Source organism: Thalassophryne amazonica, chromosome 14 (assembly GCF_902500255.1).
Source record: "Thalassophryne amazonica chromosome 14, fThaAma1.1, whole genome shotgun sequence".
In the NCBI taxonomy this organism is placed as follows: domain Eukaryota; kingdom Metazoa; phylum Chordata; class Actinopteri; order Batrachoidiformes; family Batrachoididae; genus Thalassophryne; species Thalassophryne amazonica.
In genome coordinates, this window is record NC_047116.1 from 26546512 (window position 1) to 26573711 (window position 27200).

The window sequence follows — 27200 nt, forward strand, 5'->3', positions numbered from 1 at the left end:
TTCTTTCTAATCTAATCTAATCTATTATTATTATTATTATTATTATTATTATTATTATTATTACTATCCTCCTCACTTGGGGGAGAAGTTGAAACAGGAAGACAGAGGTTGGGAATAAGAATGAGAGGAACAGTAGTAGCCCACTGACCAGTCTGGCATTTATATTGTGTATTTGTATTTATATTTGACAACTGTTTTTCTTTTTTTTTTCACTTTTGATACTCTGTGTGCTTCTTACCCTGTGTGCTGCTATACAATGCTGCTGGAACAATTTGGGAGTCTTCCCAAGGAATCAATAAAGTTCTATCTAAAGTAATCTAATCTAATCTAATCTATTATTATTATTATTATTATTATTATTATTATTATCCTCCTCACTTGGGGGAGAAGTCGAAACAGGAAGACAGAGGTTGGGAATGAGAATGAGAGGAACAGTAGTAGCCCATTGACCAGTATGTCTGGCATTTATATTGTGTACTTGTATTTATATTTGAAAACTGTTTTTCTTTTTTTTTCACTTTTGATACTCTGTGTGCTTCTTACCCTGTGTGCTGCTACACAATGCTGCTGGAACAATTTGTGAGTCTTCCCATCAGATCAATAAAGTTCTCTCTAATCTAATTTATTATTATTATTATTATTATTATTATTATTATTATTATCATCCTCACTTGGGGGAGAAGGAGAAACAGGAAGACAGAGGTCGGGAATGAGAATGAGAGGAACAGTAGTAGCCCACTGACCAGTATGTCTGGCATTTATATTGTGTATTTGTATTTATATTTGACAACTGTTTTTCTTTTTTTTTTTTTCCACTTTTGATATTCTGTGTGCTTCTTACCCTGTGTGCTGCTATACAGTGCTGCTGGAACAATTTGGGAGTCTTCCCAAGGGATCAATAAAGTTCTATCTAATCTAATCTAATCTAATCTAATCTATTATTATTATTATTATTACTATCCTCCTCACTTGGGGGAGAAGTTGAAACAGGAAGACAGAGGTTGGGAATGAGAATGAGAGGAACAGTAGTAGCCCACTGACCAGTATGTCTGGCATTTATATTGTGTATTTGTATTTATATTTGACAACTGTTTTTCTTTTTCTTTTTTTTCCACTTTTGATACTCTGTGTGCTTCTTACCCTGTGTGCTGCTATACAATGCTGCTGGAACAATTTGGGAGTCTTCCCAAGGAATCAATAAAGTTCTATCTAAAGTAATCTAATCTAATCTATTATTATTATTATTATTATTATTATTATTATTATTATTATAATTATTATTATTATTATTATAATAATTATTATTATTATTATTACTATCCTCCTCACTTGGGGGAGAAGTCGAAACAGGAAGACAGAGGTTGGGAATGAGAATGAGAGGAACAGTAGTAGCCCACTGACCAGTATGTCTGGCATTTATATTGTGTATTTGTATTTATATTTGACAACTGTTTTTCTTTTTCTTTTTTTCACTTTTGATACTCTGTGTGCTTCTTACCCTGTGTGCTGCTATACAGTGCTGCTGGAACAATTTGGGAGTCTTCCCAAGGGATCAATAAAGTTCTATCTAATCTAATCTAATCTAATCTAATCTATTATTATTATTATTACTATCCTCCTCACTTGGGGGAGAAGTTGAAACAGGAAGACAGAGGTTGGGAATAAGAATGAGAGGAACAGTAGTAGCCCACTGACCAGTCTGGCATTTATATTGTGTATTTGTATTTATATTTGACAACTGTTTTTCTTTTTTTTCCACTTTTGATACTCTGTGTGCTTCTTACCCTGTGTGCTGCTATACAATGCTGCTGGAACAATTTGGGAGTCTTCCCGAGGAATCAATAAAGTTCTATCTAAAGTAATCTAATCTAATCTAATCTATTATTATTATTATTATTATTATTATTATTATTATTATTATTATTATCCTCCTCACTTGGGGGAGAAGTCGAAACAGGAAGACAGAGGTTGGGAATGAGAATGAGAGGAACAGTAGTAGCCCATTGATCAGTATGTCTGGCATTTATATTGTGTACTTGTATTTATATTTGAAAACTGTTTTGCTTTTTTTTTTTCACTTTTGATACTCTGTGTGCTTCTTACCCTGTGTGCTGCTATACAATGCTGCTGGAACAATTTGTGAATCTTCCCAAGGGATCAATAAAGTTCTCTCTAATCTAATCTATTATTATTATTATTAGTATTATTATTATTATTATTGTAAGAGGTTTTGTTCTATCTTTCAGTCGGGGATCTTCCAGCTGCGTCCTGCAGATGGTGCTGTTGCTCCGCCGTGTTGGCCGTTGCTCCTGAAGGTGGAGGTGCTGCACCTCCTCCGTTTGTCTGCCTTAAAGGCTCCGGCAGTGGATCCACCGCTCGGTTCAGTGTAATCCCGTCGCTCTCGGGTTTTACTCACTCAGCTGTCCGTCATGGCGACCGCGAAAAGCCTCCGGGCCGCTACGACCAGCGTTTAAAGTCTCTTTTTTTTGTTCAAAGTGCGGCTGGACGTGGATGTAAGCGCTCCTTTTTCATCCGGGGGTTAATACATCCGTGCGGATTTCGAGAGAAAAGGGTAAGAAATGGTGCTGCTCGGATCCTGTATGTGTGTGTTTGTGCTTTTTAGGGAAGTGATTCAACTTGTTTGAGGGGATTAGGATTAAGTCGTGGGAGTATCGTGGTGATCCTGTGGATTTATTGACGAGAAATCAGTAACCGTCCTGCGGTGCGCCTTCGATCAGCTGCGTGCGTGTGTGCATGCGTGCAGATCAGCCTGACATTTACATGATAGATTTTATATCTGCCACTAAGTTGCCAGGTGAGTCCAGGCGGTGCATTGGTGTCACATGTCCTACCTGGTAATGACCTGAGGATTACCAGCAACCTGCTCTGTTAACCTACATTGCATGATGTTCACATCGTGTGATCTAAGTGTTTTCTGCACAATCTGCTGGATTTACGACCATCTAGGCTCCTTTGAAGTGACCAGCCTGCTCATTTTTGCACACCTGATCACATCGTGTTGCCATTCATTTATTGGCAACTTGTAGTTGCCCATGCATTTGGCAGCCACACCCAAGTATCAGTGCCTGCAGGTCCACACGGAGGAGAAACTGAGCTCTTTTTGTTTTCAGGTAGACAGCTGGTTTGATCAGGCCAGCCTCTGGACATGCAGCTGTCACTAAAGGAATCCAGCTGTGTGCAGGGGCCACACAGGGTCCCTGAGTGTGGCCCCGCACATGGGGAAACCACTGTTACACCCACAGGCTCTGTGGGCCAACAGTCTTACTTCTGTGGGGAATTTCAAGCAAACAAGTTCAAAGGCAGGGGGAATTATGCTGAGAAGCCACCAGTGTGAGGTCTGAACTGATGCCCAGCCAGAGGTCAAGTTGACCCTTGTTGGCTGGTCTGATTTCTACTAGACTGGAAGTTAGACCAACCACATGATTATGATGACTATAGACTTTGCATACTATGATCTATGTCACAGAAATCCACATCTGGAGTCTGCTTGATCTGTGAGACACGCCCACTGAGCCAGTCTACACTCGGAGGGACACGCCCACAACCTATGCAACAGGCAGAGTGGCTGTGTTTCAATTTAGGGGCCGCATCCTTCTAAGGCTACGTTTGTCAGTCGCATACGTCATCATACATGCGACCAGATCGTCCCGTTTCGAGGGCTTCTTGGAATGCGGCCCACAAATGCTGCCTTCTTTCCCCTGAAAATGAAGGATGCAACAGGTGTGTCTTTCACGGCTCAAACAATCCCATGAGACAAAATGGTATTTTTTTTAAAGACAATATCAGTCTCTGAATTGTAAATAAGTAATGTTTATATCTGTGACAGACTGGCATCCTGTCCTGGGTGTACCCCACCTCATGCTCTGTGACTGCTGGGATAGGCTCCAGCCCCCCACGACCCTTGATTGGACTAAGCGGTTGAAGATGAATGTGTGTGTAATGTTTATATGTAAAGTGTAAATAAGTATGGAGAAATGATTCCCAAACTACAGGTTATGCCCACAAAGCTATTTTGTCACCTGCAGCTGTCAAGGTTGCCAGGGGACAGTGGGTATGGGCAGGAAACGCTAATGTCAAAACAGAATCAGAATCTGATTCTGATCTGATTCTGATTCTGAAACGCTAATGTCAAAACCCCCAAATACTCCATTGGATAGATCGTGTCTGTTTCGAGGGGGTGGTTCAGCCTCAGAAGGCCAGATCTTCATAGGACACAGCCTTAGAAGGATGCAACCCCTGAATTGTAACACAGCCACTGTTGTACACTGTTCTGGCTCCTCCTCCCTTTGCAGAAGGGGGCTGTGGTGAGTAGCAGCTCCTTTCTATTTAAAGAAACAGACAAAATAGTAAATGGACTGCATTTTTATAGCAGCTTTCCATCTGCATCAGTCACTCAAAGCGCTTTACAATAATGCCTCACATTCACCCCGATGCCAGGGTGCTGCCATACAAGGTGCCCACTACACACCGGGAGCAACTAAGAGATTAAGGACCTTGCCCAAGGGCCTTTAGTGATTTTCTGGTCAGGCTGGGAACTGAGGATCCTCTGGTCTCAAGCCCAACGCTTAACCACTAGACCATCACCTCCCACAAATGGATGTTTGTCAGAGTCCTGAATTTTTTTTAGGCTGCTTCCACGTCAGTGTCTAATATTATTATTATTATTATTATTATTATTATTAGTTCCTTTTTTGGCCACAGTACTTAATGTTTTTTTCATGCTGTGTTAGTCTGCATGTCCACATTGGCACATTCAACAGGTTACTGCTTGGTTTTGCTCAGTTTTACATTCTTTGTTTGTTGAACTTCAGCAAACATTGATGCTTTTAAAGATAACCATGCTAGGAGCAATTTCTGCTTTTGCAAGTCCCTTTCTGTGATGGCACCATTTGTAAAGCTGCATGATGGCACGATTTTGGGGTGAAAAATGCCACATGGTGTTCCCGTTTTGGCTCGAGCTCTGGTCCAAGTGGATATGAGTATCTCTGTATGTCTGGGCTGTGAGGTTATTAATTACAACTGGTGACACTTTTCTGTGTTTGGAGCATGAATTTCTTACTGTCCTGGAGACTTTTAATCCCCGTGACACAAGGTTGGGTAAGTGTCGGCTGAAGTAATCACTGTCTGCTTTTTCATTGACCTGTGTTTTACTGGTGTTTGAAGAGTGTTGGGTTACAGCTTTCAAGTGTGGGTCATAAGCCATAAATTTAAAGACTTGACATGCAACATTTGGCAATAATTGAGACGAGGGCTTATAATGACGGGTTTAAATGTCATAAATAACTGGAATTTAATTGATATGTCTCTTTCCACTGGCGCCTCCAGAGACACCATTAGTTCTGGTTAACATCATCCCAAGGGAGAGTACGGTAGTTAGTACTCAGAATGATGGTCTGGAATTGTCCGACAGCGTTATTCCCCTCCCTACAACAAACCACAAACAGGTGCAAATGATGGGAATTCATGGCATTTTAATTTGATTATTGCATCTAAAACATTCAATTTACTTTTAATTGTAATTGAAGAACTGAATCATTTCATATGGAAGCACTGGAGTCTAGTTATTGGCTTCTGAATATTTACAACCCACGCTATGAATTTGCATCTGCAAAGTGTCTTTTTTTGTACATTTCTGATGGATAATAACAAGGAAAATGCATACAAAATTTAAGACTCATAGTATGAATGTCCAATGTTTATTTATACCCCTAAATCAAAGTAAAGGTACAACCCCAATTCCAGTAAAGTTGGAATGTTGTGTGAAATGTAAATAAAAACAGAATACAATCATTTGCAAATCCTCTTCAACCTATATTCAGTTGATTACACCACAAAGTCAAGATATTTAATGTTCACACTGATAAACATCATTGTTTTGTGCAAATATTTGCTCATTTTGAAATGGATGCCTGCAACACGTTTCAAAAAAGCTGGGACAGTGGTATGTTTACCACTGTGTTACATCACCTTTCCTTCTAACAACACTCAATAAGCATTTGGGAACTGAGGACACTAATTGTGAGTGTCATGATTGGGTATAAAAGGAGCATCCCCAAAAGGCTCAGCCATTCACAAGCAAAGATGGGGCGAGGATCACCACTTTGTGAACAACTGTGTGAAAAAATAGCCCAACAGATTAAGAACAATGTTTCTCAACATTCAATTGCAAGGAATTTAGGGATTCCATCATCTACAGTCCATAATATAATCAGAAGATTCAGAGAATCTAGAGAACTTTCTACACCGAAGCGGCAAGGCCGAAAACCAACATTGAATGCCCGTGACCTTCGATCCCTCAGGTGACACTGCATTAAAAACCAACATCATTGTGTAAAGGTTCTTACCGCATGGGCTCAGGAACACTTTAGAAAACCATTGTCAGTTAACACAGTTTGTCGCTACATCTACAAGTGCAAGTTAAAACTCGACCATGCAAAGTGAAAGCCATACATCAACAACATCCAGAAACACTGTCACCTTCTCTGGACCCGAGCTCATTTGAAATGGACAGATGCAAAGTGGAAAAGTGTGCTGTGGTCTGATGAGTCCACATTTCAAATTGTTTTTAGAAATCATGGACATCATGTCCTCTGGACAAAAGAGGAAAAACACCATCCAGATTGTTACCAGTGCAAAGTTCAAAAGCCAGCATCTGTGATGGTATGGGGGTGTGTTAGTGCCCATGTCATGGGCAGCTTACACATCTGTGATGGCACCATCAATGCTGAAAGGTACATCCAGGTTTTGGAGCAACACATGCTGCCATCCAAGCAACGTCTTTTGCAGGGACGTCCCTGCTTATTTCAGCAAGACAATGCCAAGCTACATTCTGCACATGTTACAACAGTGTGGCTTCGTAGTAAAAGAGTGCAGGTACTAGTCTGGCCTGACTGCAGTCCAGACCTGTATTCTGTTTTTATTTACATTTTACACAACATCCCAACTTCACTGGAATTGGGGTTGTACTATAAAGTGGTTGATGGCTTGATTTTAATATTATAAACTAGTTGAGTTCATCTTGTTTCACTGCTACTTTCCCACCTTCGAATGCTCATAAAAGTTCAAATGTCATTCTAATCCATTTACATTCCGTGAATCTGATTGGTTAAGCCTGTGAGATGTCAGACTGTATAATATTGGGGTAACGGTGGCAAAATGTTTGACCGTTTCACATTTGGATTATCTGCGCCCTGACCCCTGGTGTTCTGACGAGATGTCATTCCTGTCCTCTGCGCAACTGCTCATGCGCAATATTGTTGGGACGCGGAAGTGTCAATGTATGCGATGAGATGCCCAATTCGACAGAACACCGGCATTGCGCGCTGCTAGCTGTTAGCGCTGTTAGCTCAGAGTGAGAGAAAGTTGCTTACCGACGCCTAAATGGGTGAATTTAAGAAACCATACAAAAGTATTGATGTGGATTCTGATTGTCGGGATGCGGAAGTGTTGATTTATGCGACAAGACGCACAATTCAACAGAACACCGGCTGCGTGCGCCGCTAGCTGTTAGCGCTGTTAGCTGAGAGCAAGAGAAAGTCGCGTGCCGACGCCTATATGGGTGAATTTAAGCTACTGCACAAAAGTATTGATGTGGATTTTGATACAGTTTCACATTTGATGGATTTTCACATTTGATGGATTACTCCCCGCCCTAACTGGAGAGACGCTGCCTCACGGTAAGCCTCGCTGATCGAATTACCTACAGAAAAATAAACCTTGCAAACGATGGAATTGAATTAGAATGGGAATAACCCCCCTGTCTCTGATGATTTGTGGACATTCATGCTGTTATACAGTCGCAAATAGCCATTTTACAGCTCCGCTAACACATCTCCGATAAAGCTCTATTTGCGATAGTATAACAATGTGAACGTCCACAAACCATCAGACACAAGAGGGATTATTCCCTAAGTGTGAGGCTCATCTGAGACTGGTAACAAGAACGTTAATTAACATGTCCGACAGTGTCAGGCAGTATACCATGTAAATGTACCTGTTTGAACTTTAAAATTTGTTAATACTGTCATACCAGTTCAGAATGCTATGCTATTTATGCTATGCTAACAACAGCTGTCTTCTTCTACTGTAAGCTGTGCTTTCTGCTCCTGTATGTGTTGCTGCCCCCAGTGGTGACCAAAAGCCTTGCAGAGGAGGTGCCAGTGTGCAACAGCACCATTGTAAAAACCTAAAGAAGGTAACTAGACTTTTAGAAAATATGTATTCAAAGGTAAGAAGTTCCCATTCTCTTCACGCTAGGGTTCCCAGGGGTAGGCACCGGCCCGATGGATCTTTGGACCTGTATGGAACTTACTACTGAAAAAACGGCCAGTATGATCCTTAACAGAAGTCATTCTAAAATGGGAAGTCAAACTGCAGCTCTAGTCAGGCTTGTGGTATCTTATTTTATTCATAAAAATCCACTTTACTTATTCGCACACTGAAAGGGGAAGTGTTTGTGTCCTTCCAAAGCATCAGACAGATTGTCATTGAAACTGCTACTCAGTCTCTAGAGTGTCCCCTCTCCTTGAACCGGTTTCTAATACACTCTATTACATTATCCACTCTTTTTGAAATGCCTTATTCAGCATTCAGCTTAAACTTGGCAGCAGATGCTCACCTCGCGGTGTCTGAACAACTGCCCACTGGTCTCAGCGCGCTGATGAGCCAGTCGGTGAGGACTTGTGATGACTTCAGCTGGCTGGAATGTGCAGTAAAGAGGGAAATAAACGGGACATTAAGGCCTTGAGGGGTCTATCTGTGTAGGCGCGGGGGGGGAGGGGGGCATTCATGGTTTGGTGTGTCAACCTAGTGGGAATGGCTGCTAATCCAAACACAACCCCACCCCCCACACTGGACAGCCGCTGATTGACCTGGTGTATTATTTCACATATCTTTTATTTGGAACCCTCCGTAGCGGTGATGAGTTGTGATTTCTTCTTCTGCCTCCTCATTTTAAACCACATCTTCACAGTATGGGGTTGATGTTTCTTATCAACCTTGTCGAGGACTTCCTCCCTACTCAGCCCCCCGTCCTTTCTCTTTATATGCTTAATGTTAAATACAGATACGGTCAGAACCATCTGGCAGCGATCTGTCATACATATTTGTTTCCATTTTCTGAAAGCTTTCAGCAATACCTCTGGTAACTGTGGGGGGCAATGTAGACAGAGTTCAAGCAAAACATGGCCCCCAAAATCAAAAAGACACAATGAAGTCTGTTAAACAATACAAGAATATTTTTGACAAGAGTTTTACGAACATAATCTTGTAGTGGAGTATTTAATGGCCGCCCAGACCACGCCTGTCTCCACTGCCGCCCACACTTTTGTTTCTTTTGTGGTAGAAACATTATTACAACTTCTTCAACTGTTGCCATGTTTGATGTTGTCAGTAAATTTCAAAATGGTCTCCATTGCCCTCTAATTGATATGTTTCTTAATGTCCATATCAATGTAAAGAACTTATGGAATTACTGTATTTTCTGGAGCATAAGTAGCATCAGAGTATAAGTTGAGGTTTTTTCGGTATTATCAGCTATTTAATTTGTGATTTTCATGCATTGTTGTAGTGTACTTTTTATTAATGGCATTTATTCTTTTATTATTAAAGATTATTTTACTTAGTGCTTTGATTCCTGGGAAAATTCTATATAGTCATGATAATTATTTTATTGTTAACTAGAAGCACTCGAAGAGCACAAACCTCCGCTAAGGCCATAGGGTCACTGACGTCACATGGAATACCCTTTGGCAAAGAGACTTATTCCATGTCATTTTACGCATCTACCATCATGTTTCAGATTCAGTGGTTAATCCTCTGGAGTCCGAGGCTATTTTTTGGACACTTCACTTACCTGGCATAAATGTTTTATTATTGCTGTTAACAGCTCTCCCTGGATCCCACAATCAAGTTTTATGTCTCTTTTTTCAAAATATATATGCTATAGTTGTGTTTTATAAGTGTAATACAGGTTTACAATCAGAAATAAGAAAGGAAAAAGTAAAGCGGAAAGTAATTTTCCACACAAAACACACAGCAAACTATAATAAACAACTGTTTTGACACTTTATAAAGGTAATTTGGGCTCTTGTGTGAAAGACTGTACAACAAAAAGGTTCAAACAATAAACAGAAATGCACATTTTGAACAATATATACAAAATGGTTTATGCGTTGTGTTTGTCTTCATCTCAAAGCAATTTCTGTCTGCTATTACACAAAGGTCACATCAACAAACTTCTATTATGAAGTTGACTGTGTGTTGGTTCTCTCCTGCTCTGAAAGCAACATTCACACTTCGAGGCTCATTCAGTTTGAGGAGCGGCCTCTCCCCCGTCGCTCCATTGATATGGTAAACAGTGCTTTACGCTGGAGTGAGAGAGCTTGCCACAGGCTTATCCAGTAACATTCACAGGAAAACTAGTCGAGCAATCCTGATACTCACACACTGCTTAAGCACGTGAGATTGTATGAGAGGCTCTCCGTCTGCTCACTTTCACTTTCGCTGTGTGTAATGACGCAGGGCGCATTGGAGCAGCCAGGGGGCTATTCAAACAGGCCAACTAGTAACACATCACTCCTAAAAACAATCTTTGGTGTGTCACGTGAGGTGAATCTGCCCTATGATTGGATTTTGGAAAACCATGTGATGGTGAACCAATTCCGATTGGACACTCACATTGCTCATGTCATCACATTGCTCATGTCATCACACAGCGTCTATGAGGAGTACAAAGATGGTGGACGGTGGCTCGAAAGTCCACGGAGTTAGCTTTTCAGCAAAAAAAAGTAAGTTTCTGTCTCATATCATTAAAAAGTTATTTATATTTTAGTAAAGCTTGGTCTCAGCTGTCTTATACGACAGCGTCGGCCCCAGAGGGTTAAACCCTTAGATCTTCAGCAAAAGTATTTATAAAGAGAAACTGCATGAACTACACAAGTTTTTTTTTTTCTAATAACAAGTTTATTCAATGAGGAAAAACAAATGCTAAATTATTGTTGTGTCGTAACTTAATTTTTGTTCAGCCTTTGTGACCGTCTTCTTGAAGTTAGATGCAAAAATGTTGAAATTGGCCATATCCTGCAATGATAAAGAATCCTTAAAAAATTACTGGATCCGGATCGTGTTCCAGATCATTACCAAAATTTATTGACTTTTAAGTTAGGCCAAGATACACCCCTGGTAAAAATTTCATTGAAATCCGTTTAGGATTTTTGAGTAATCCTGCTAACAAACCAACCAACCAACAAATGGACGCGACCGAAAACCTAACCTCCTTGGCGGAGGTAATAAATGTGATTTTTCGAGTATATACTAAATCGCACTGGAGTATAAGTCGCAGGACCTCCTAAACTTGTATAAAAATACAGCAACTTGTTCTGCAGAAAATACAGCATGTGGGTAGTGACGGTTACACCGTTTGAAAGGCACAGTTCGGTTCATTTTCGGTACAGTATGGGAACAAAATGCACAACCAAAATTTGCTTGTTGTTTAAACCAACACTTTATTGTAACATTATACAAACAGGAAAATAAAATAATTACAAAGTGCTGCCTGGTAATAAGTTAAATAAAATGTTCTCAAATAAACAACAAATGCATGAAATATTATAAAAACTAAATTTGTAGTAAACAGCTTTTAACAAAACCTTTCCACAAGTAAAGGGCAGCACAATGGTTCCAGCATCAAGCTCTGTTCAATTTTAACCTTCATATTTTTGCCAGAAAAAATTAACGTGTCCAAAACTCACACTCTATAAGGAATTTTTAAATAGAATTAATGTTAAAGAATCTTTTTTACTTTTGTATAATTTATTTTGTTTTCTATCTCCTTCTATTTATAATAATACTGTGAATGTGGCCTTAACTGTTTGTTTAAGGTTTGTTAATGTATCTTTTTAAATAAAGTTTTGAAAACAAAAACATTGTGGGAGAGGCAAAAGTGAGTAAAACCACCTTAACAATATTTAGAACCACAAATAAACTTGATTCTTGGTTTGTTTATTTATTTTGCCATTAAAATTGGCCATCACTTATTAAAATAAAATAACTTCTCAAAGCCAGGGCTTCTCAAAGTCTGGGGACTATTTAACCACAGCGCAGCAAACGAGGTCAGTAGGTTGAGCAAGTTCAAGTGAGGTTTGTGAGCAGAGATATCCCTCCGCTCAGTGCTTTACAGGCTGCTGCAGGCAGCGGAGGAGGGGGAGACCCGCTGCCGCTTGGTGACAACAGAGACTTTCGCTTTCAGTCACCAAACATTAGAACAGTCTCTGGTAACACCAGGAAAATTAGCTACATTTGTCGCTAGTCGTTTTTGAGAAAATAAGTTGTCAAGAGGGTTTGGAAAGTCACCAGATTTAGCCAGAAAGTTGCCAAGTTAACAAGACTGAATGTAAACACGCAACGTGAACTCACCCGTGAACAGCCTTGTACCGTACCGAAACGTCTGAAATCCACCTTTAAGCCATCCTGTGAGACCAACACCGAGGTGGTTTTGTCCCGCGTAATGAATGGTTCCGTGGCGCATCCCTCCGCTTTTCTTTCCATGAAAAAAACTCCTGTAACAGTGGAATGTGCCGAAAAAGTGCTGATGTCCACGACTTCTGCCTTTTTGTGAAAGTCAGACGAGGTCCCGGATCAACAAAGCCTTCACATTGGAAATGATGTGGTTGTTTCAGCAGGGTCTGAGCATGTCGATTGGCGCTGGGAGAGAGTTGTGGGCCGTCCTTAAACCGTCTGGATCACTCCGTAATCTGTGTAATCCCCATAAAATCGTCCCTGAAAGCCATATTAATTTTCCGAACGGTGTCCACCTGGAGGTCTCTCACAGTTTCTGGAAAAAAATTGATGCAGCAAAGCTCCAAATCGTTCAGACATTTATTCGCAATAACAAAACGACGAGAGGGTGGACCACTGCTCACACAAAGCCTGCTCACAGGCGAATGATGCAACCGACAGGCGTGAAAAAACTCACGCATGCACACGAAGGTTCAAGCTTGGCTGATGCAATCACACGTGATTCAAGTCCATATGGTTTTTGAAAAAAATAAAAAGGTCCGATACTTTTCTAACAGACCTCGTATATATATAATTTAGTGCAATTTTGCATGCTTTTTTTTTAGCAGCGCATTGTGTTCTGCGTCCTTATCAGGCGGGCCGGTTGCGGCACCGGTCGTCATCACCACGATTGCTCTCACTGCCTCCGATGCACTTACTGAGTCTGCGGGCTCAGTAAATGCAGCAGCGGGCCACTCACATCGCCCTCCTGTCTGCTGTGCGGAGCTGTGCCAAATCTGGCAACAGGTCCAGAGACTACACTCGCTGTTTTGATGCGGATGTTGACCGCAGCCGCAGAGCTCCATGGCCACCGAGAGAGGACATGGATTCTTTGCGGGTCCCGCATCCATACCTCCGGAGGCAGTGAGCGAAGGGAGAGTTCTGCGTGTGTCTGTTTATAATCTTCTTGCCCAGAAGAAAAAAGAGAGTGTTTACACAGGAGAGAAAAGCAAGAAAATGTTAATGCCTGTTTGAGAAAAGTGTATAAAGTGTGTAGTGAGGGGTTTTACAGCCTTAAAACATCTATAATAATTGCAAAAAATTGCGCTGACTACTTTGCGGATTTCGCTTATCACGGGTTATTTTTAGAACATAACTCCAGCGATAAACGAGGGACCACTGTACATATGTATATGTGTGTGTATATATATATATATATATATATATATATATATATATATATATATATATATATATATATCCCCAGAACTGCTCGCCATATGGAAATTAGATGTGATCACTCCATCACTTAATCTCGTGACTTTTAGTGACAGTCAGATTTTTCTTTTTTTTTTTCCTTTGGTGACTTTAGCATTATTTTGCTAGCTGTGGCTCCACCTGGACTTGTACAACAGTCAGGTACTTACAGTGCCTTGCAAAAGTATTTGGCCCATTTGTATTTCACACATTATAATTTATTTATGCCATTTCAAATGCAAAAAGTAATTTAGGCTTCTCAATATAAAAATTTCTAAAATAATCTTCCTTAAACTCAAACTCACAGCAGATTTCTACAACTTGATATACATTAATTAAAAATAGAAAAGCCAAGATGATGGGTTGCATAAGTAATCAGCCCCTTTGTTATAATACCTGTAAATAATCAGTTTTATTCCAAGTTTTATTCAGACAAGTCAGGGGATGGATACATGAACATTTCCAAGTCACTGAATATGTCTTGGACTTTATTTACATCAGTTATGAATAAATACAAATAGTATGACACTGTATGGTAAATAAAAACTGAGTGAATGTGCAAAAAGGAGAACAGTGAGGAAAGCCACCAAGACACTCAGACAACCCAGAAGAAGTTACGAGGTCTGTTAGAAAAGTATCCGACCCTTTTATTTTTTTCAAAAACCTGATGGATTTGAATCACGTGTGCTTGCATGAGCCAACCTTGAACCTTCGTGCGCATGCGTGAATTTTTTCACGCCTGTCGATTGCGTCATTTGCTTGTAAGCAGCCTTTGTGTGAGGATGGGTGGAGTCTCTCGTCGGATTTTCTTTGCAAGGAAAATGGCGGAACAACTGGAGCAGCGCGACTGCATCACATTTTGCCAGAAACTGGGCGACAGCCAGGTGGAAACCATTCGGATTATTCAGACGGCTTTTGGTGACGATCCTATGGGCATCACACAGATTAAGGAGCGGTACAACCGGTTTAAAGACGTCCGCACAACGGTGGAGAGCGAGCTGCGTTCCGGTCAGCCATCGACATGCTGAAATGACCAGATCATTCCAAAGTGAACGCTGTGGTGATGCGGGACCGTCATGTGACTATCCGAGAAATTGCGGAAGAGGTGGACATCGGCACTTTTTCGGCACATTCCACTGTGACAGAAGATTTGGCCGTGAAAAGAGTTGCAGCGAAATTCATGCCGATGGCTTCGGCACGAAGCTGCTGACGGAGCAAAAGTGCCAACGTGTTGAAGTCTCACAGGACAGCTGTGACATGCCCACCTCTTCCACAATTTCTCGGATAGTCACACGACTGAAAAGCCACCGAAAGCCGTCTGAATCTTCCGAATGGTGGAAGAGGTGGGCATCATTTTTCGGAGTCCAGCATGTCCTGTGAGAATTCAACACGGTGGTGCTTTTGCTCCATTAGCAGCTTTGTGCCGAAGCCATTGGCATGAATTTCACTGCAACGCTTTTCATGGCCAAATCTTGTGTCACAGTGGAATGTGCCGAAAAGTGCTGATGTCCACCTCTTCCGCAGTTTCTGGGATAGTCACACGATGGTCTCGCATCACCGCAACGTTCACTTTGGAAATTATCTGGTCATTTCGGCATGTTGATGGCCAACCGGAGCGTGGCTCGCTCTCCACCGTTGTGCGGACATCTTTAAACCGGTTGTACCGCTCCTTAATCTGTGTGATGCCCATAGGATCGTCACCGAAAGCCGTCTGAGGTTGGCTCATGCAAGCACACATGATTCAAATCCATCAGGTTTTTGAAAAAAATAAAAAGGTCGGATACTTTTCTAACAGACCTCGTATAGGCTTCTGTGGCTGTGATTGGAGAAATTGTGCATAGTGCATATTTTGCATTTTATATTACCGGTTATACAGCTTCATGATGAAAAGGTATAGAGGGCGATTTTCTTTCACCAAAACATCAAATCTACATTGTAAATTTTGCTGAGTAAAATTTACTCTGCTGGGATAACATTTGATCCCAGTCTAAGTAGACTAAAAAACACTCTATTGTGGAGTGAAATCAGCTCTACCGGTGTCGCCGACCGCAGGATGCAGACACACACTGCTCCAGCGGTGGCTCCAGGTGCGTTTCGTTTAAAGCATCCAGATCAACGTTAACTCCAGTTTCATTTTGTTCCTCTTTCATTCCTTTTGCGCTCTTGATTCACAAGCTATTCGGTGATGGAAAAGTCAAAAACTCATTCATCCACTTTTTCACAATGATTTGTGACTTTTTTACTTTTTTCCTTTGTTCAGCAATTGTCCTATGCTGTGTGACCGGGCCATTACTTAAACGGAGAGCATAAAAATTATGATTTGTAAAAAAGAAAGAAGAAAGAGAAAGATTTTAACCATAAAATTCAGCTGAGGAATAAAATGCGGAGAAATCTGAGTGTGGTGTATGCTAATTAGGTTGTCTCCTGTCGCTGCAATGCTAGCTGTAATATTTGTGTTAAACGGAGGATATGGGTTGCCGCGGACTTTAACCGAGTGCCCTCTGGTGGCCGTTTTTGGCCGAAGCAATACAAATACATGTAATTTGGTCACTTTTCAAAGGGGTCGGACTCGTCAATAAAGTCAATTTAATGTACAATGTTTCATTTCAACTCAGCTTGGTGTATAAATCTCATCGTTCCATGCAATGATAGCTATCAGCTGGCTATTAGAGGCAAAACAAAACCAACAGATTTCAATAGATAATCAATGCAGCCCGAGCTTGTTTTCATCGAGCGGCCAGTCGCGGAAGTACGACGTCTCACCTTCAGATTCGTCACTTTGCCGGAAATGACGTGCTTCCGTGCCAACCCATAACAAAATTATATGTAAGAAAGCTGTACATTTCGCAATATTTTAACAATAAAAGGAGGTGATTTTGGTGAGTTCAGTTGAACTCAGCCAACGAATAAATGTGAAGAAGTGTTGAGTGTATGCTATTTAGCTTGCTTGCTGTAGCTGCAATGATAGCTGTAACATTTTCATTAAACACAGGATATAAAAAAATTATATGTAAGAAAGCTGTACATTCCGCAATATTTTAACAATAAAAGGAGGTGATTTTGGTGAGTTCAGTTGAACTCAGCCAATGAATAAATGTGAAGAAGTGTTGAGTGTAGGCTAATTAGCTTGCTTGCTGTAGCTGCAATGATAGCTGTAACATTTTCATTAAACACAGGATATAAAAAAATTATATGTAAGAAAGCTGTACATTTCGCAATATTTTAACAATAAAAGGAGGTGATTTTGGTGAGTTCAGTTGAACTCAGCCAATGAATAAATGTGAAGAAGTGTTGTGTAGGCTAATTAGCTTGCTTGCTGTAGCTGCAATGATAGCTGTAACATTTTCATTAAACACAGGATATAAAAAAATTATATGTAAGAAAGCTGTACATTTAGCAAGATTTTAACAATAAAAGGAGGTGATTTTGGTGAGTTCAGCTGAACTCAGCCAATGAATAAATGTGAAGAAGTGTTGAGTGTATGCTAATTAGCTTGCTTTCTGTAGCTGCAAAGATAGCTGTAACATTTTCAATAAACGGGATATAAAAGAAAGCTGTATACTTAGCAAGATTTTAACAATAAAAAAGGCCATTTTGGTGATTTCAGTTGAAATTTAAACAGGTTTAGAAAACAAAACTAAATGACAACTTGTGCTGTGTGCACAAAGCAATTGAGGTTTCATGTGCGTGACTGGACCGAAACAGATCCTCTTTCACCTGTTATGTTTCAACATTGCTGTCTTTAGTTTGCAAATTCAAAGCACATTCAGTTCACATAGCCTTTATTGTCCTTGCACAGATTGGAAGTGATCAATCCCCTTGAGAGCAATTAAAACCTTTGTAATTTTATGTATGCTTGTTGTAGTCTCTCCCACTTTGATTTTTATGACCTCATCCATCAGCTGTCATTGCACTGACTCTTTGATTTTGCAGTAAAGCTCTGTGATTCTTTTGTAAAACTTAATTCAGGCTGTCTGATACATTCCTTGAAATCAAGATCATGCTTAGATCTTATTTTCAGACTAATTGGTTCTCCCACAGGCGACAGTTATCACCCATTAGCTGAGAGTGCATATAGTGCATCTACAATTACACTCTTAGTGTAACACCAAAGGTTATGGCGCCTGTCCTCTGGGCCTTCATTATTCTCCTTATTTTGTCGAATGCATCACTGATGCCAAAGCAAGGAGGTGTTTCTTATACTAGGATAATTTTTTTTTTTTCCTTACAATGTTGCATGTTTGTGTGCACACCGTATCACATGAATTAATGCATGTTTGTCTGTTTGCCTGATTTAGTTTTTTGGTTTGTCTGCAGGCAGGGCAGTGAGCAGTATAGTGCACCATGGCAGAGCCAGACCCAGAGCCAACATCTTCTGTAGCAGGCCAGCGTCTTGGAGCCCCAGAGACTCTTGGCATCAGTACCCTGGACCCTGGGCACAGACCCCCGGCTATGCCGCCAGGACGGCATGTCACCATCAGGGTCCATATGCTGGATGATACAGAGGAGCTCTTTGACATCTCAGTGAGTTGCTGATTCCTTCAAGCTTGTGTGTTAGTTGTTGTCGAGAATGCTAGTGTCACAAACAGACTCTTTATTATTCCATGCTAGCCAGGGGCGATTTGCCATTTTCATCACTGCAGCAGCAGACCAATATTAACTTGGTAACAGGTTGGCATGGCAACTGCATTATGTGATGATGTTCAGTGTATGAATGAAACTAGACCATAGTTGTCTTCATTTTATGCGGGAGCTGCAAGCACAGGTCATACTTCAGTTACCTATTTTGTATCTTCTTTTCAAACAACATTTTTCTTTCATTCTGAAACCTCAACAACCTCTCACACTGCAATGCCATCATAATCTTTGTTCAGAATACCAGTTCAGATTAGATTTATTGCATATCTGATTCAATTCTGATCTCACTGATTGACTGTCCACATTATACATAGCAGTGGTTCCAAACCTTTTTTCTTTGTGTTCGCCCCACTTGTACCTAAGAAAGGCTGAGGACCTCCCTGACATCTCATGTCGAACATTTTGATTTCTTTTTTGGAGTAAGCAGTGACCGATTTTATTGCAGCGGGCTAAACGTTGCCTAGAGTGGGGAGGACGAATGAGCAGAAAAGAAGTAACAAAACAGACCCGCAGTCTGATCTGGATTTGCAAAAGTGTGATTTGAATTGGATTTCAAACCACCTATGATTGAGGGTTGAAACAGATTTGGAAAATTTTCTTGAGTTTTTTGACTGTTCAGACTTCCAACGTGGGATCCTATTCAAATCGGATATGCACATAAATCAGATTTTTACTGGCAGTCTGAGCAATGCCATTCTGTGCGGTTGTGGTGCTGTGTCTCATAGTCTGTTGAAAACAGTTTGGGATTAAAGAGCGACTAGAATGCCTTTTTGTGTTTTTGTCTTTGAATTGGAAGCACCGCTTTATACATTCCATTCACGATTTCTGGATCGAGAGGATTAAATTTCTTATCACAGCTCAGCAGAGATCTGCAGTATATATACTGCAGAGATCTGCAGTATATATACAGGGACATTTCTTAACGGAAGCATTTGACAGTTTGGAAAAGTATTAAAATGGGATGGGAGTTTTGATTGTTTGAGAGTAATTATTTAAATGCAGAAAGATTATATTTAAGATTTGCACAAACTGAATGCATGGTTGTAAAGCAGACATTTTACAGACATTTGTAGAAAATAAGGTATTGTGTGTTACACCCTTAAACTTAAAAATGACTGGCAGCTGTGTTGACTAAGTTTTCTCCAACATTCCTCTGATCTTCTGGCATTTTAATAAGGTGTCCTCTGACCTTCATTTAGTAGTTCAAACGCAGGGTGGGGAAAGGGAAAAGGCTGTTATTTGTCCTAAAATAGAAGAATGAACCATATTCTTTGACCCACAGTCCTTCCTGTGTAAACAGGAGCAGATATGGAAAAGAGGAAAGTGTTGATAGAGGGATGTTGACACAGTTATAGACATGCAATCCTTTGTGTGTGTGTGTTAATAAGCCTCAGTAGATGCCACCAATAAAACCCCCCTGTACGTTCTCTGGTGAGAAGTTCAGCTGAGGTATTCTCCTGAATTCAGACTGACTAACTGGTACGCATTTGACACTCCAATTACACAGTTGCTCTGAATTGCTCCAAATCTGTTGCTTCTTTGTTTATCTGCTGCAAACAGTAATAAGTTAAATGTTTGGTCCCCACCAGGCACAAAGCAGTGTGTCGGGCACATGTCATTGATAATACATAATCAGCCCCAGTTGTAATTGTGCTCATGGTGCACTGAACAGAGGTTTCTACACAGAGATGTTTGGTGATGCTGATATCTTTGTAGGAGAATGAAGGTCCAAGTTTTTAGTGTTTTGGTGCTTCCCGTCTAACTGTATGGTTGTGAGACCTTGACGCTAACCAGTGACCTATGGTGATGCCTGGATGTCTTTGGGGTGAGGTCTCTCCAGAGTATCCTTGGGTACCACTGGAATGACTTTGTGTCAAATAAGCAGTTACTTAGGAAGATTCAGATGTGGTGTATCATTTGCATTTTGAAGGTGTGTCACATGGTTACTGTTGGGAGGTGGGGATGGATCAGTTGTCTGCCTGGCTGGTTCCTATCCCAGACCCATGGCAGTTCCATAAAGTGTTGCATGTGGCAATGCACAGCTCGAAAAATGTTCCTAGATTTGACATGGGGTCTGTTGGTTTTAAAATAAGGTTTGGTTAGACACCGTGCACCTTGCTATAGTGTGGAAGGAGAAAGAGTTTTTTTTTTTTCTGCTGTTTACATAGTGCAGTACTCAGATAACTTCAGGTTGGTATGTTTATGGCACACATTCTGCACACAGTAAGAAGAAGTAAGTCCTACACTGGCCCTGAGGCCCATTGGTACCATTGGTTATCTCTAGATTCATTCATGGAAGGATGGGATGCCAGTCCATCACAGATTTATTTCGCCAACCAAGGCTGGTGCCCCTTTGTAGCTGGGTGGACTTTGATAAAGTAGATCGAAGTGTCTTGTCCAAGGACACAGACAAGCAGTGTGTCTAGGAATCTAACCCAGGCCTAAATATTGGTACCCCATGTAACTAATAAAAAAATAAATAAAAAAAAAGTAATGGAAAAATACCCAACATTAATCCTATCAGAGGTCTGCTGATATCACACAAACACATAATTTTCACAGTTTGGAAAGTGAAACTTTCAGTAAGTAATGAAACTGTTTATATAACCTTTTCCTCTTGTGTGCAAAATGAACTCCAGCTGCAGCTTGTAGACACTGATAGAACTTAATCAATAAACTAAATGAAGGTTTTAAATTAAACTTTGTCATTACTTAGTTTGTGGTGAAGAACTAATGCACCATTGCAGCCTAATTCTCAAAAATGTTCTCCCCACACCCTGTTTTAGTTGGTGACTGCATAATTGTCGGTAAATGCAACAAGAAAAAAGTTTTGTAATCTTGGCAGGTGGTGTAGCATAGTGTCTACGTTTTTGATTGTTATTGTTTGTTGTTCTTAATTGCTAATGCTCCCTTTAGATTCCCACTGAGAGATTTCATTTAATTGATGGAGTTTCAAGTCCACATTTAACATTCCTGACAGCTACTTTGTATCTGCTGAGTTAGGTGAGACATTATCACTACCTACTGTTCACTGGAAAAGACAGCAGGCCAGCTTGTTAGTGTTTAGGCAATTCCCTTTGCTGATGGTGACCTTTTATAAATCACCTAGGAGGGAAGGAGGTCTGTTCAGCCACTCTAAGGGCACATAATCTGTAAAACAAAACAAAAACATTATGAAACTTTGTGGTCTCTTTGGCTCTTAAATGCCCATGTATACATAGACCTCAAATCTATAACCATAACAAGCAGGCATGTGGAGATTACGGCCATGCCCATAAATGTGACCTACTGTGTGGTTTGATGATGTAACTCACTGGTCTTGTACCATGTGATGTGTGGTAAAACAATTGGTACATGCCCATAGTATAAAGCTGCATTGACACTTGCATGACTTTGATGCATGTACTTGCACACACGTCGTCATGACAATCTCACCCGCTGTGTTCCCAGCTGGACACCGTGCTTTGTTCCACCGCCTGCCACGTGCTCTGCGCTGGATGCTGCGTATATAAAATAATTATTTTGTAGCGGATTAATCATTTTCTCTGCAAGTTGTCTGTTGAAAATGGCTCTGATTGCTTCCTGATCACAGAGGACCGCTCCAGCTGCTTCCTGAATCACAAGGACCGCTCCAGCAGCGCCGTGTGCGCGCACGCCCTGAATGAGCTGGAGAAAGTATTTGGAGCTGTCTAAAAGGTAATTATTTGCCATGTTTACATTGTCATGGCTTGGTAAACAGTTGCATGTTCTTTCCTTCTTGTCTGCAGCTGTAAAAGTGTTTATGACAGATTTAACATCTTGTTATAATCGTTCAGACGAGCTGCGCTCTGATGTGATCCGCTGACACAAACCACTCGCTCTGTTCACTTCTTTACTCCATTTGACGAGCTGCACGTCGTGTTGGCGAGCAGATTGCGGCACGTAGCATGACATTATGCATGAAGGATTTTTTGAGCATTTCAAAATTCTCTTTGTGCAATTGCACGCACTGGCGCTCCTCTCATGTTAAGTCTTCACCCATTAAAGACAATTTACTCTCCTGCACAGCACAGGTTGTGCAAGTGCAAGGACTACAGATGGAAATTAGCTGTTCCAGCTATAATCTGGTAACAAACATCTCTGCTCAATGAGCATAATGTAATTGTATGCTGTCCTTGCACAAAATAAATGAAATTAAATGAAGTGTGTGAATCAAAGTCATGCAAGTGTCAGTGGGCCTTAACCTTTGCAAAATGTTGGTTCTCTCTGGAAAACGTGTTGGTGGTGTCACAGCATGTATAATATGCTACAGGCTTAATGAAAATGCAGTGGATTACTGTATTGTTCTGAATATAAGACAGTTCTTTTGTTTTTCTTTGAAAGGCATATGAAGGTGGAGTTGTCATATTCAGGATTTAGTCTTTTACATGCATACTTTTACTCGTGTACATCCACCAGCAGGCGGAAACAAATACCTGTGAAGCAGGCAGGGTTCTAGCTAGCGCAAACTTGCGTTACGGCCATTACGCTTATTTTGGACTGTTACGATTTCAGTACAGCCGTCTGTAATCAACCATTTCTGCAGCGCGACTCCAGTTTGAAGCGTGAATCGAAGCAATGTTTCGATTCAATGGCTTGTGGCTCTTTGATTCGCTGCTCTTCAAGAAGCGGTAAGTCCGCTTCTTAACGTGTCTGAAAGCCATTAAAATATCATGAGTCACTTTTATGTGGACTAAAGTCACTAAACTGGGACTCTATCTTGTTGCAGTCAAGAAGCGAGAATCGTCCTCCGTTCCGTTGTCACAGCTTTAAACGCTGCGCGGCTCTCTGCTGAGACAGAGTCCGCTCGGAATTAATAACTTAAAAACGAATCACCGCTTTAAATAAAATGACACCTTTTACAAACGTTGCAATACAGACAATAAACTACAATCAACTAAAACGTTTTTTCCTCCAAAATGAGACATCCGGCATTCTTTATAAACCTGACCTACAGCACATCTGCAAGAGCTCAGCTCATAGGTATGGAAAGACATTCATGCCAATAATAATGTCTGAAAGGAAATGCTTTTGACAAAAACTAACAGATTTTATTTCTGTTTATGTCCAGAGATCAAGGATCCACCATGTAGAGTTATGTCCAAGTTTAAGGATCCAGTAACCAATTTCATATTTATGTACTTTAAGACTCAATAAAATGTTATTCAATTTCAACTTAATCGCTTATAAAGTGCCAAATTAGAACACAAAAGCCTCTCAAGGTGCCTCACACAGAACAGGTCAACATAAAAAAATAAAAATAATAAATAAAAAAGTTCAAATACCTAATTAAAAACGAAGTAAAAGAATAAAACACAACAAATAAAAACTACTCATAAGAAGGGAGAATAAAATAGGTTTAAGTCTTGACTTAAAAATGTCCCGGACTCCGACTGCTCACGAGGGCCATGTAATGGCTACCCAGAATGAGATTGCCCACTCAACAAAACTTCCCCAGCCTTCTGGACATGATGAAGGGACTTAATTGGGCTGTCGTACCTGGCTTTTCCCCTTTGGGTACCCCTAGAATGGCCAATTTTTACCTTGAATTTTCAAAAGCTCCCCTCCCCCCGGTCGCTTCGCTCCCTCGACATACCACTACGCCAAAATTTTATCCTAGCTAGAACCCTGAAGCAGGTTTGCCTTCTGGGACAGAAGTAATTTACCCCTCTAACTAGCCTACAGTGCTGCATGACTGAGACACAATGGTTATCCTATAAAACTTGAGTTTTGTTCAAACCTCAGGAAAGTTACCAGCAACTGAGGGGAAGTTACAATGCAATTTTTAAGCCCAGTCATCAAACAGCTCTCAAGCAGCCAGTAAGTACAGTGTGAGAGTGGATGTTAGAAGATGGTGACCCTAAAATATCATTTAAAAAAATACTAAAAGTCAGATAAGCTTACTGTGTCAGTGTGTCAGTACATAAAAAAGATATGAGTCTATAGATAAGATGTGGTTTCATTAGAATTATTTTTAAATAAAAGCTTGTTCTCCATAAAAAGGTTTTTCTTCAGAAAGTCTTTTTCCAAAAAAATCTTGAAAAGGAGCAATAGTCCTTATCTTCAGGGTTGTTTTATATAGAGACCGTTATAGTATGTCAAAAGTTTGCAATGGAAATAAAGGAATTTTCAGACATCTTGAAAATCCAGCCATGGATAAAATAAGGCTATGGCATAATGTTGGATTTTCCAGGTTCATGTGGCTATTTTTGTTTTCCCCCACTTGCAAAGATTTTTGTCATGGGCAAAAAAAACAGAAATTCTATTTATTCTATTAAATATTACAACTTTGAGTCTGCAGCCATTCTGGAAGTTTAACTGGAAAATCAAATCCTTTGGACATGGCGTAAGCCATACTTATCAAAACTGTAGCCCCTTTTCACTTTGTATTATCTTCTTAGTTCCACTTGTAATGCAGTAGCTAAGAGACTATTTAGAGCAAAATCCTGCAAATGGTGATACAAGCATCAAATTCAGTACAAATACTCCTTATACATTTCTTCACTCTTTTGGAAAAAATAAATAAATAAATGACTAGCCACTTGAATTTTCAATTGGCGGCCAGGTAGGGGTCAATTGAAGAATTACACAGGGGTCAAAAGGGGTCTAAGGAGTATTTGTACCAACTTTGGTGCCTGTATCACCATTTGCAGGATTGTTTCAGTTATCTGCTGCACTATTGCCATCGCATGTTAAAGAGTTTGGTTCAAATAAAGAGCTTATTTAAAAACAAAACACGCCTGTCTTGCGTTTGAGCATGGAAATATAGACTGGAATGGACGTGCGCGCCTCAATCTATTAGCATCGCTCAGGACAGGAAGGGGCCATTACTAAGGGTGGAGATGTGCCGATCATCAATAATAAACTGACCGCTTTTTTTGCACTAGCATCACTATTTCTTAATTTCTTTTTTATTTCTTTCTTAGGCTTGTTTTAAAGCCATTTGAAAGCTCTTTCCAATGAACTTATGCATGTGTGGGTAAAAAAAAAAAACTTTTATGTAAAATGCAGAAATTTGGGGAAATGATGACAAACTGTGCTGCTTTTTTCTCTCTATTGTCACTATTTGTTAACAGAATTTAATAAAAGTAGGCTTGTTTTAAAGCCCTTTAAATGCTCTTACTAATGAACCCATACATGTCTGTGTAGAAAAAAAATTTGTTTTATGTAAAGTGTGGAAATTTGGTGAAAATATGCCATTCTGTTCATTTACTGTAATTTTTTTTTCTTGTCATCATAATTCTCGATGGATTTTTATAAATGAAGCCTTGTAAGTTGTATTCAAGCTGATTAAAAGCTCTAACGAACCCATACATGCCTAGATAAAAAATCCTTATGTATTAAAATATAAATCTGAAGTATGCCTTGCCATTGTGCTCATGTACCTTGCTGCTTTTTCCACTGTAATATTATTGCTAGTCTTTTAATAACAACAAAATATATAATTTTTACTAACATTTTATTACAAGTAGATATAAAGCCATTCAGAATTGATGACTTTTGACCCTCAGTCAGGGTAAAAAGTACCTCCTCCATCTTCTCCAACCACACTGTTAAAATTTAAATGCCACCTGTGACCACCATGTACATATCATATTAAACAACTGCAAGTATATATATATATAGACATAAATATATTTAAACATTTTGGTTTCCATATCTGTATGCATGTGAACGCAGCTTAATGAAAAGAACTTAGGCGTTGAGTTATAATCTCAGTATATTGATATTAAATTGCGACATAACGACTTTAAAATAGACATTTGTTTGTGGAGTTGGTGCAGTTGATGGTGAAGCACTGGCTGCCTTTTTTCCTCTCATTTCGCTTCTGTTTAACAGGCTGAAGGTGCTCTGTCCACCGTTAGTAATGGCCGCCATGCGGCACGCCGCTTGTCACGTGACGTCCATTCCAGTCTATATTTCCATGCGTTTGAGTTTTGAATAATGCAGTACACAGCAGTAACAAAAGACCCCGCTTACAGAAAACTTTATTTTTACCACATTACACCCTACAAAGCAAGTCTGCACTTGGCAGAGAGGTCTCAGCGGTGTTGGTGTTGTTTTACCCAGAGGTAACCTGTGGAGAAAACCTTCCTCAGTCACTGTGTCACATTCTGTGAAGAAATCTTTTACGCCAACTCACAGCAAGTAGGTGGTGTCCTGCAAAGTGTGTCACAGTGGATTCCTGTCTTGGATAATGAGTTCATGCTGTTTTATATCATGTGCTTTAACCTTCTAAAGAGACACTTTTATTGAAACAGTGAGGAAACAAAATGAATGATGTATCAATATATAAAACCTAATTTAGTGGAACTCAGATTTCTTAGAAATTACTGGATACCACCTAAAACCAGTTATGTAGATTCATCTCCAAAAGAATTTAGGTATGTATGTATGTACGTATGTATGTATGGAAAGATGAAAAGTGGCCAGAAAATTTGATACAGTATTTTTGCAAAATTTGACATTTTGCGGTGGCAGTAGACCAAACAGCTCAGTCCACACTTCCCTGTCCTCTAATTCTTCTTTGAGGATCCTGAGGTGTTTCTAAGCCATCTGGGAAATATAATCCCTCCGGCATGTCCTGGGTTTTCCCCGGGCCTCCTCCTGGTTGGATGTGCCTGGAAGACCTTCCAAGGGAAACAACCAGGGGGGCATCCTCACCAGATGCCCAAACCACCTCAGCTGGCTCCTTTCGACGTGAAGAAGCAGCGGCTTTATTCCGAGTCCATCCCGGATATTCGGGCTTCTTACCCTATCCCTCAGTGTAA

General features: G+C 40.3%; 1 protein-coding gene across 1 annotated transcript in view; it reads left to right on the forward strand.

The window, feature by feature from the left end:
* The first annotated feature begins 2334 nt into the window (after positions 1-2334).
* The window catches only part of LOC117524367 (FERM, ARHGEF and pleckstrin domain-containing protein 1), a 142820-nt gene continuing 117954 nt past the window's right edge, over positions 2335-27200 (forward strand). Inside the window, exons 1-2 of the mRNA XM_034186127.1 lie at positions 2335-2573; positions 18090-18297. Of these exons, the coding sequence (XP_034042018.1) occupies positions 18118-18297 (180 nt within the window). The 5' untranslated portion in view covers positions 2335-2573; positions 18090-18117. The remainder of the gene's footprint in view (positions 2574-18089; positions 18298-27200) is intronic.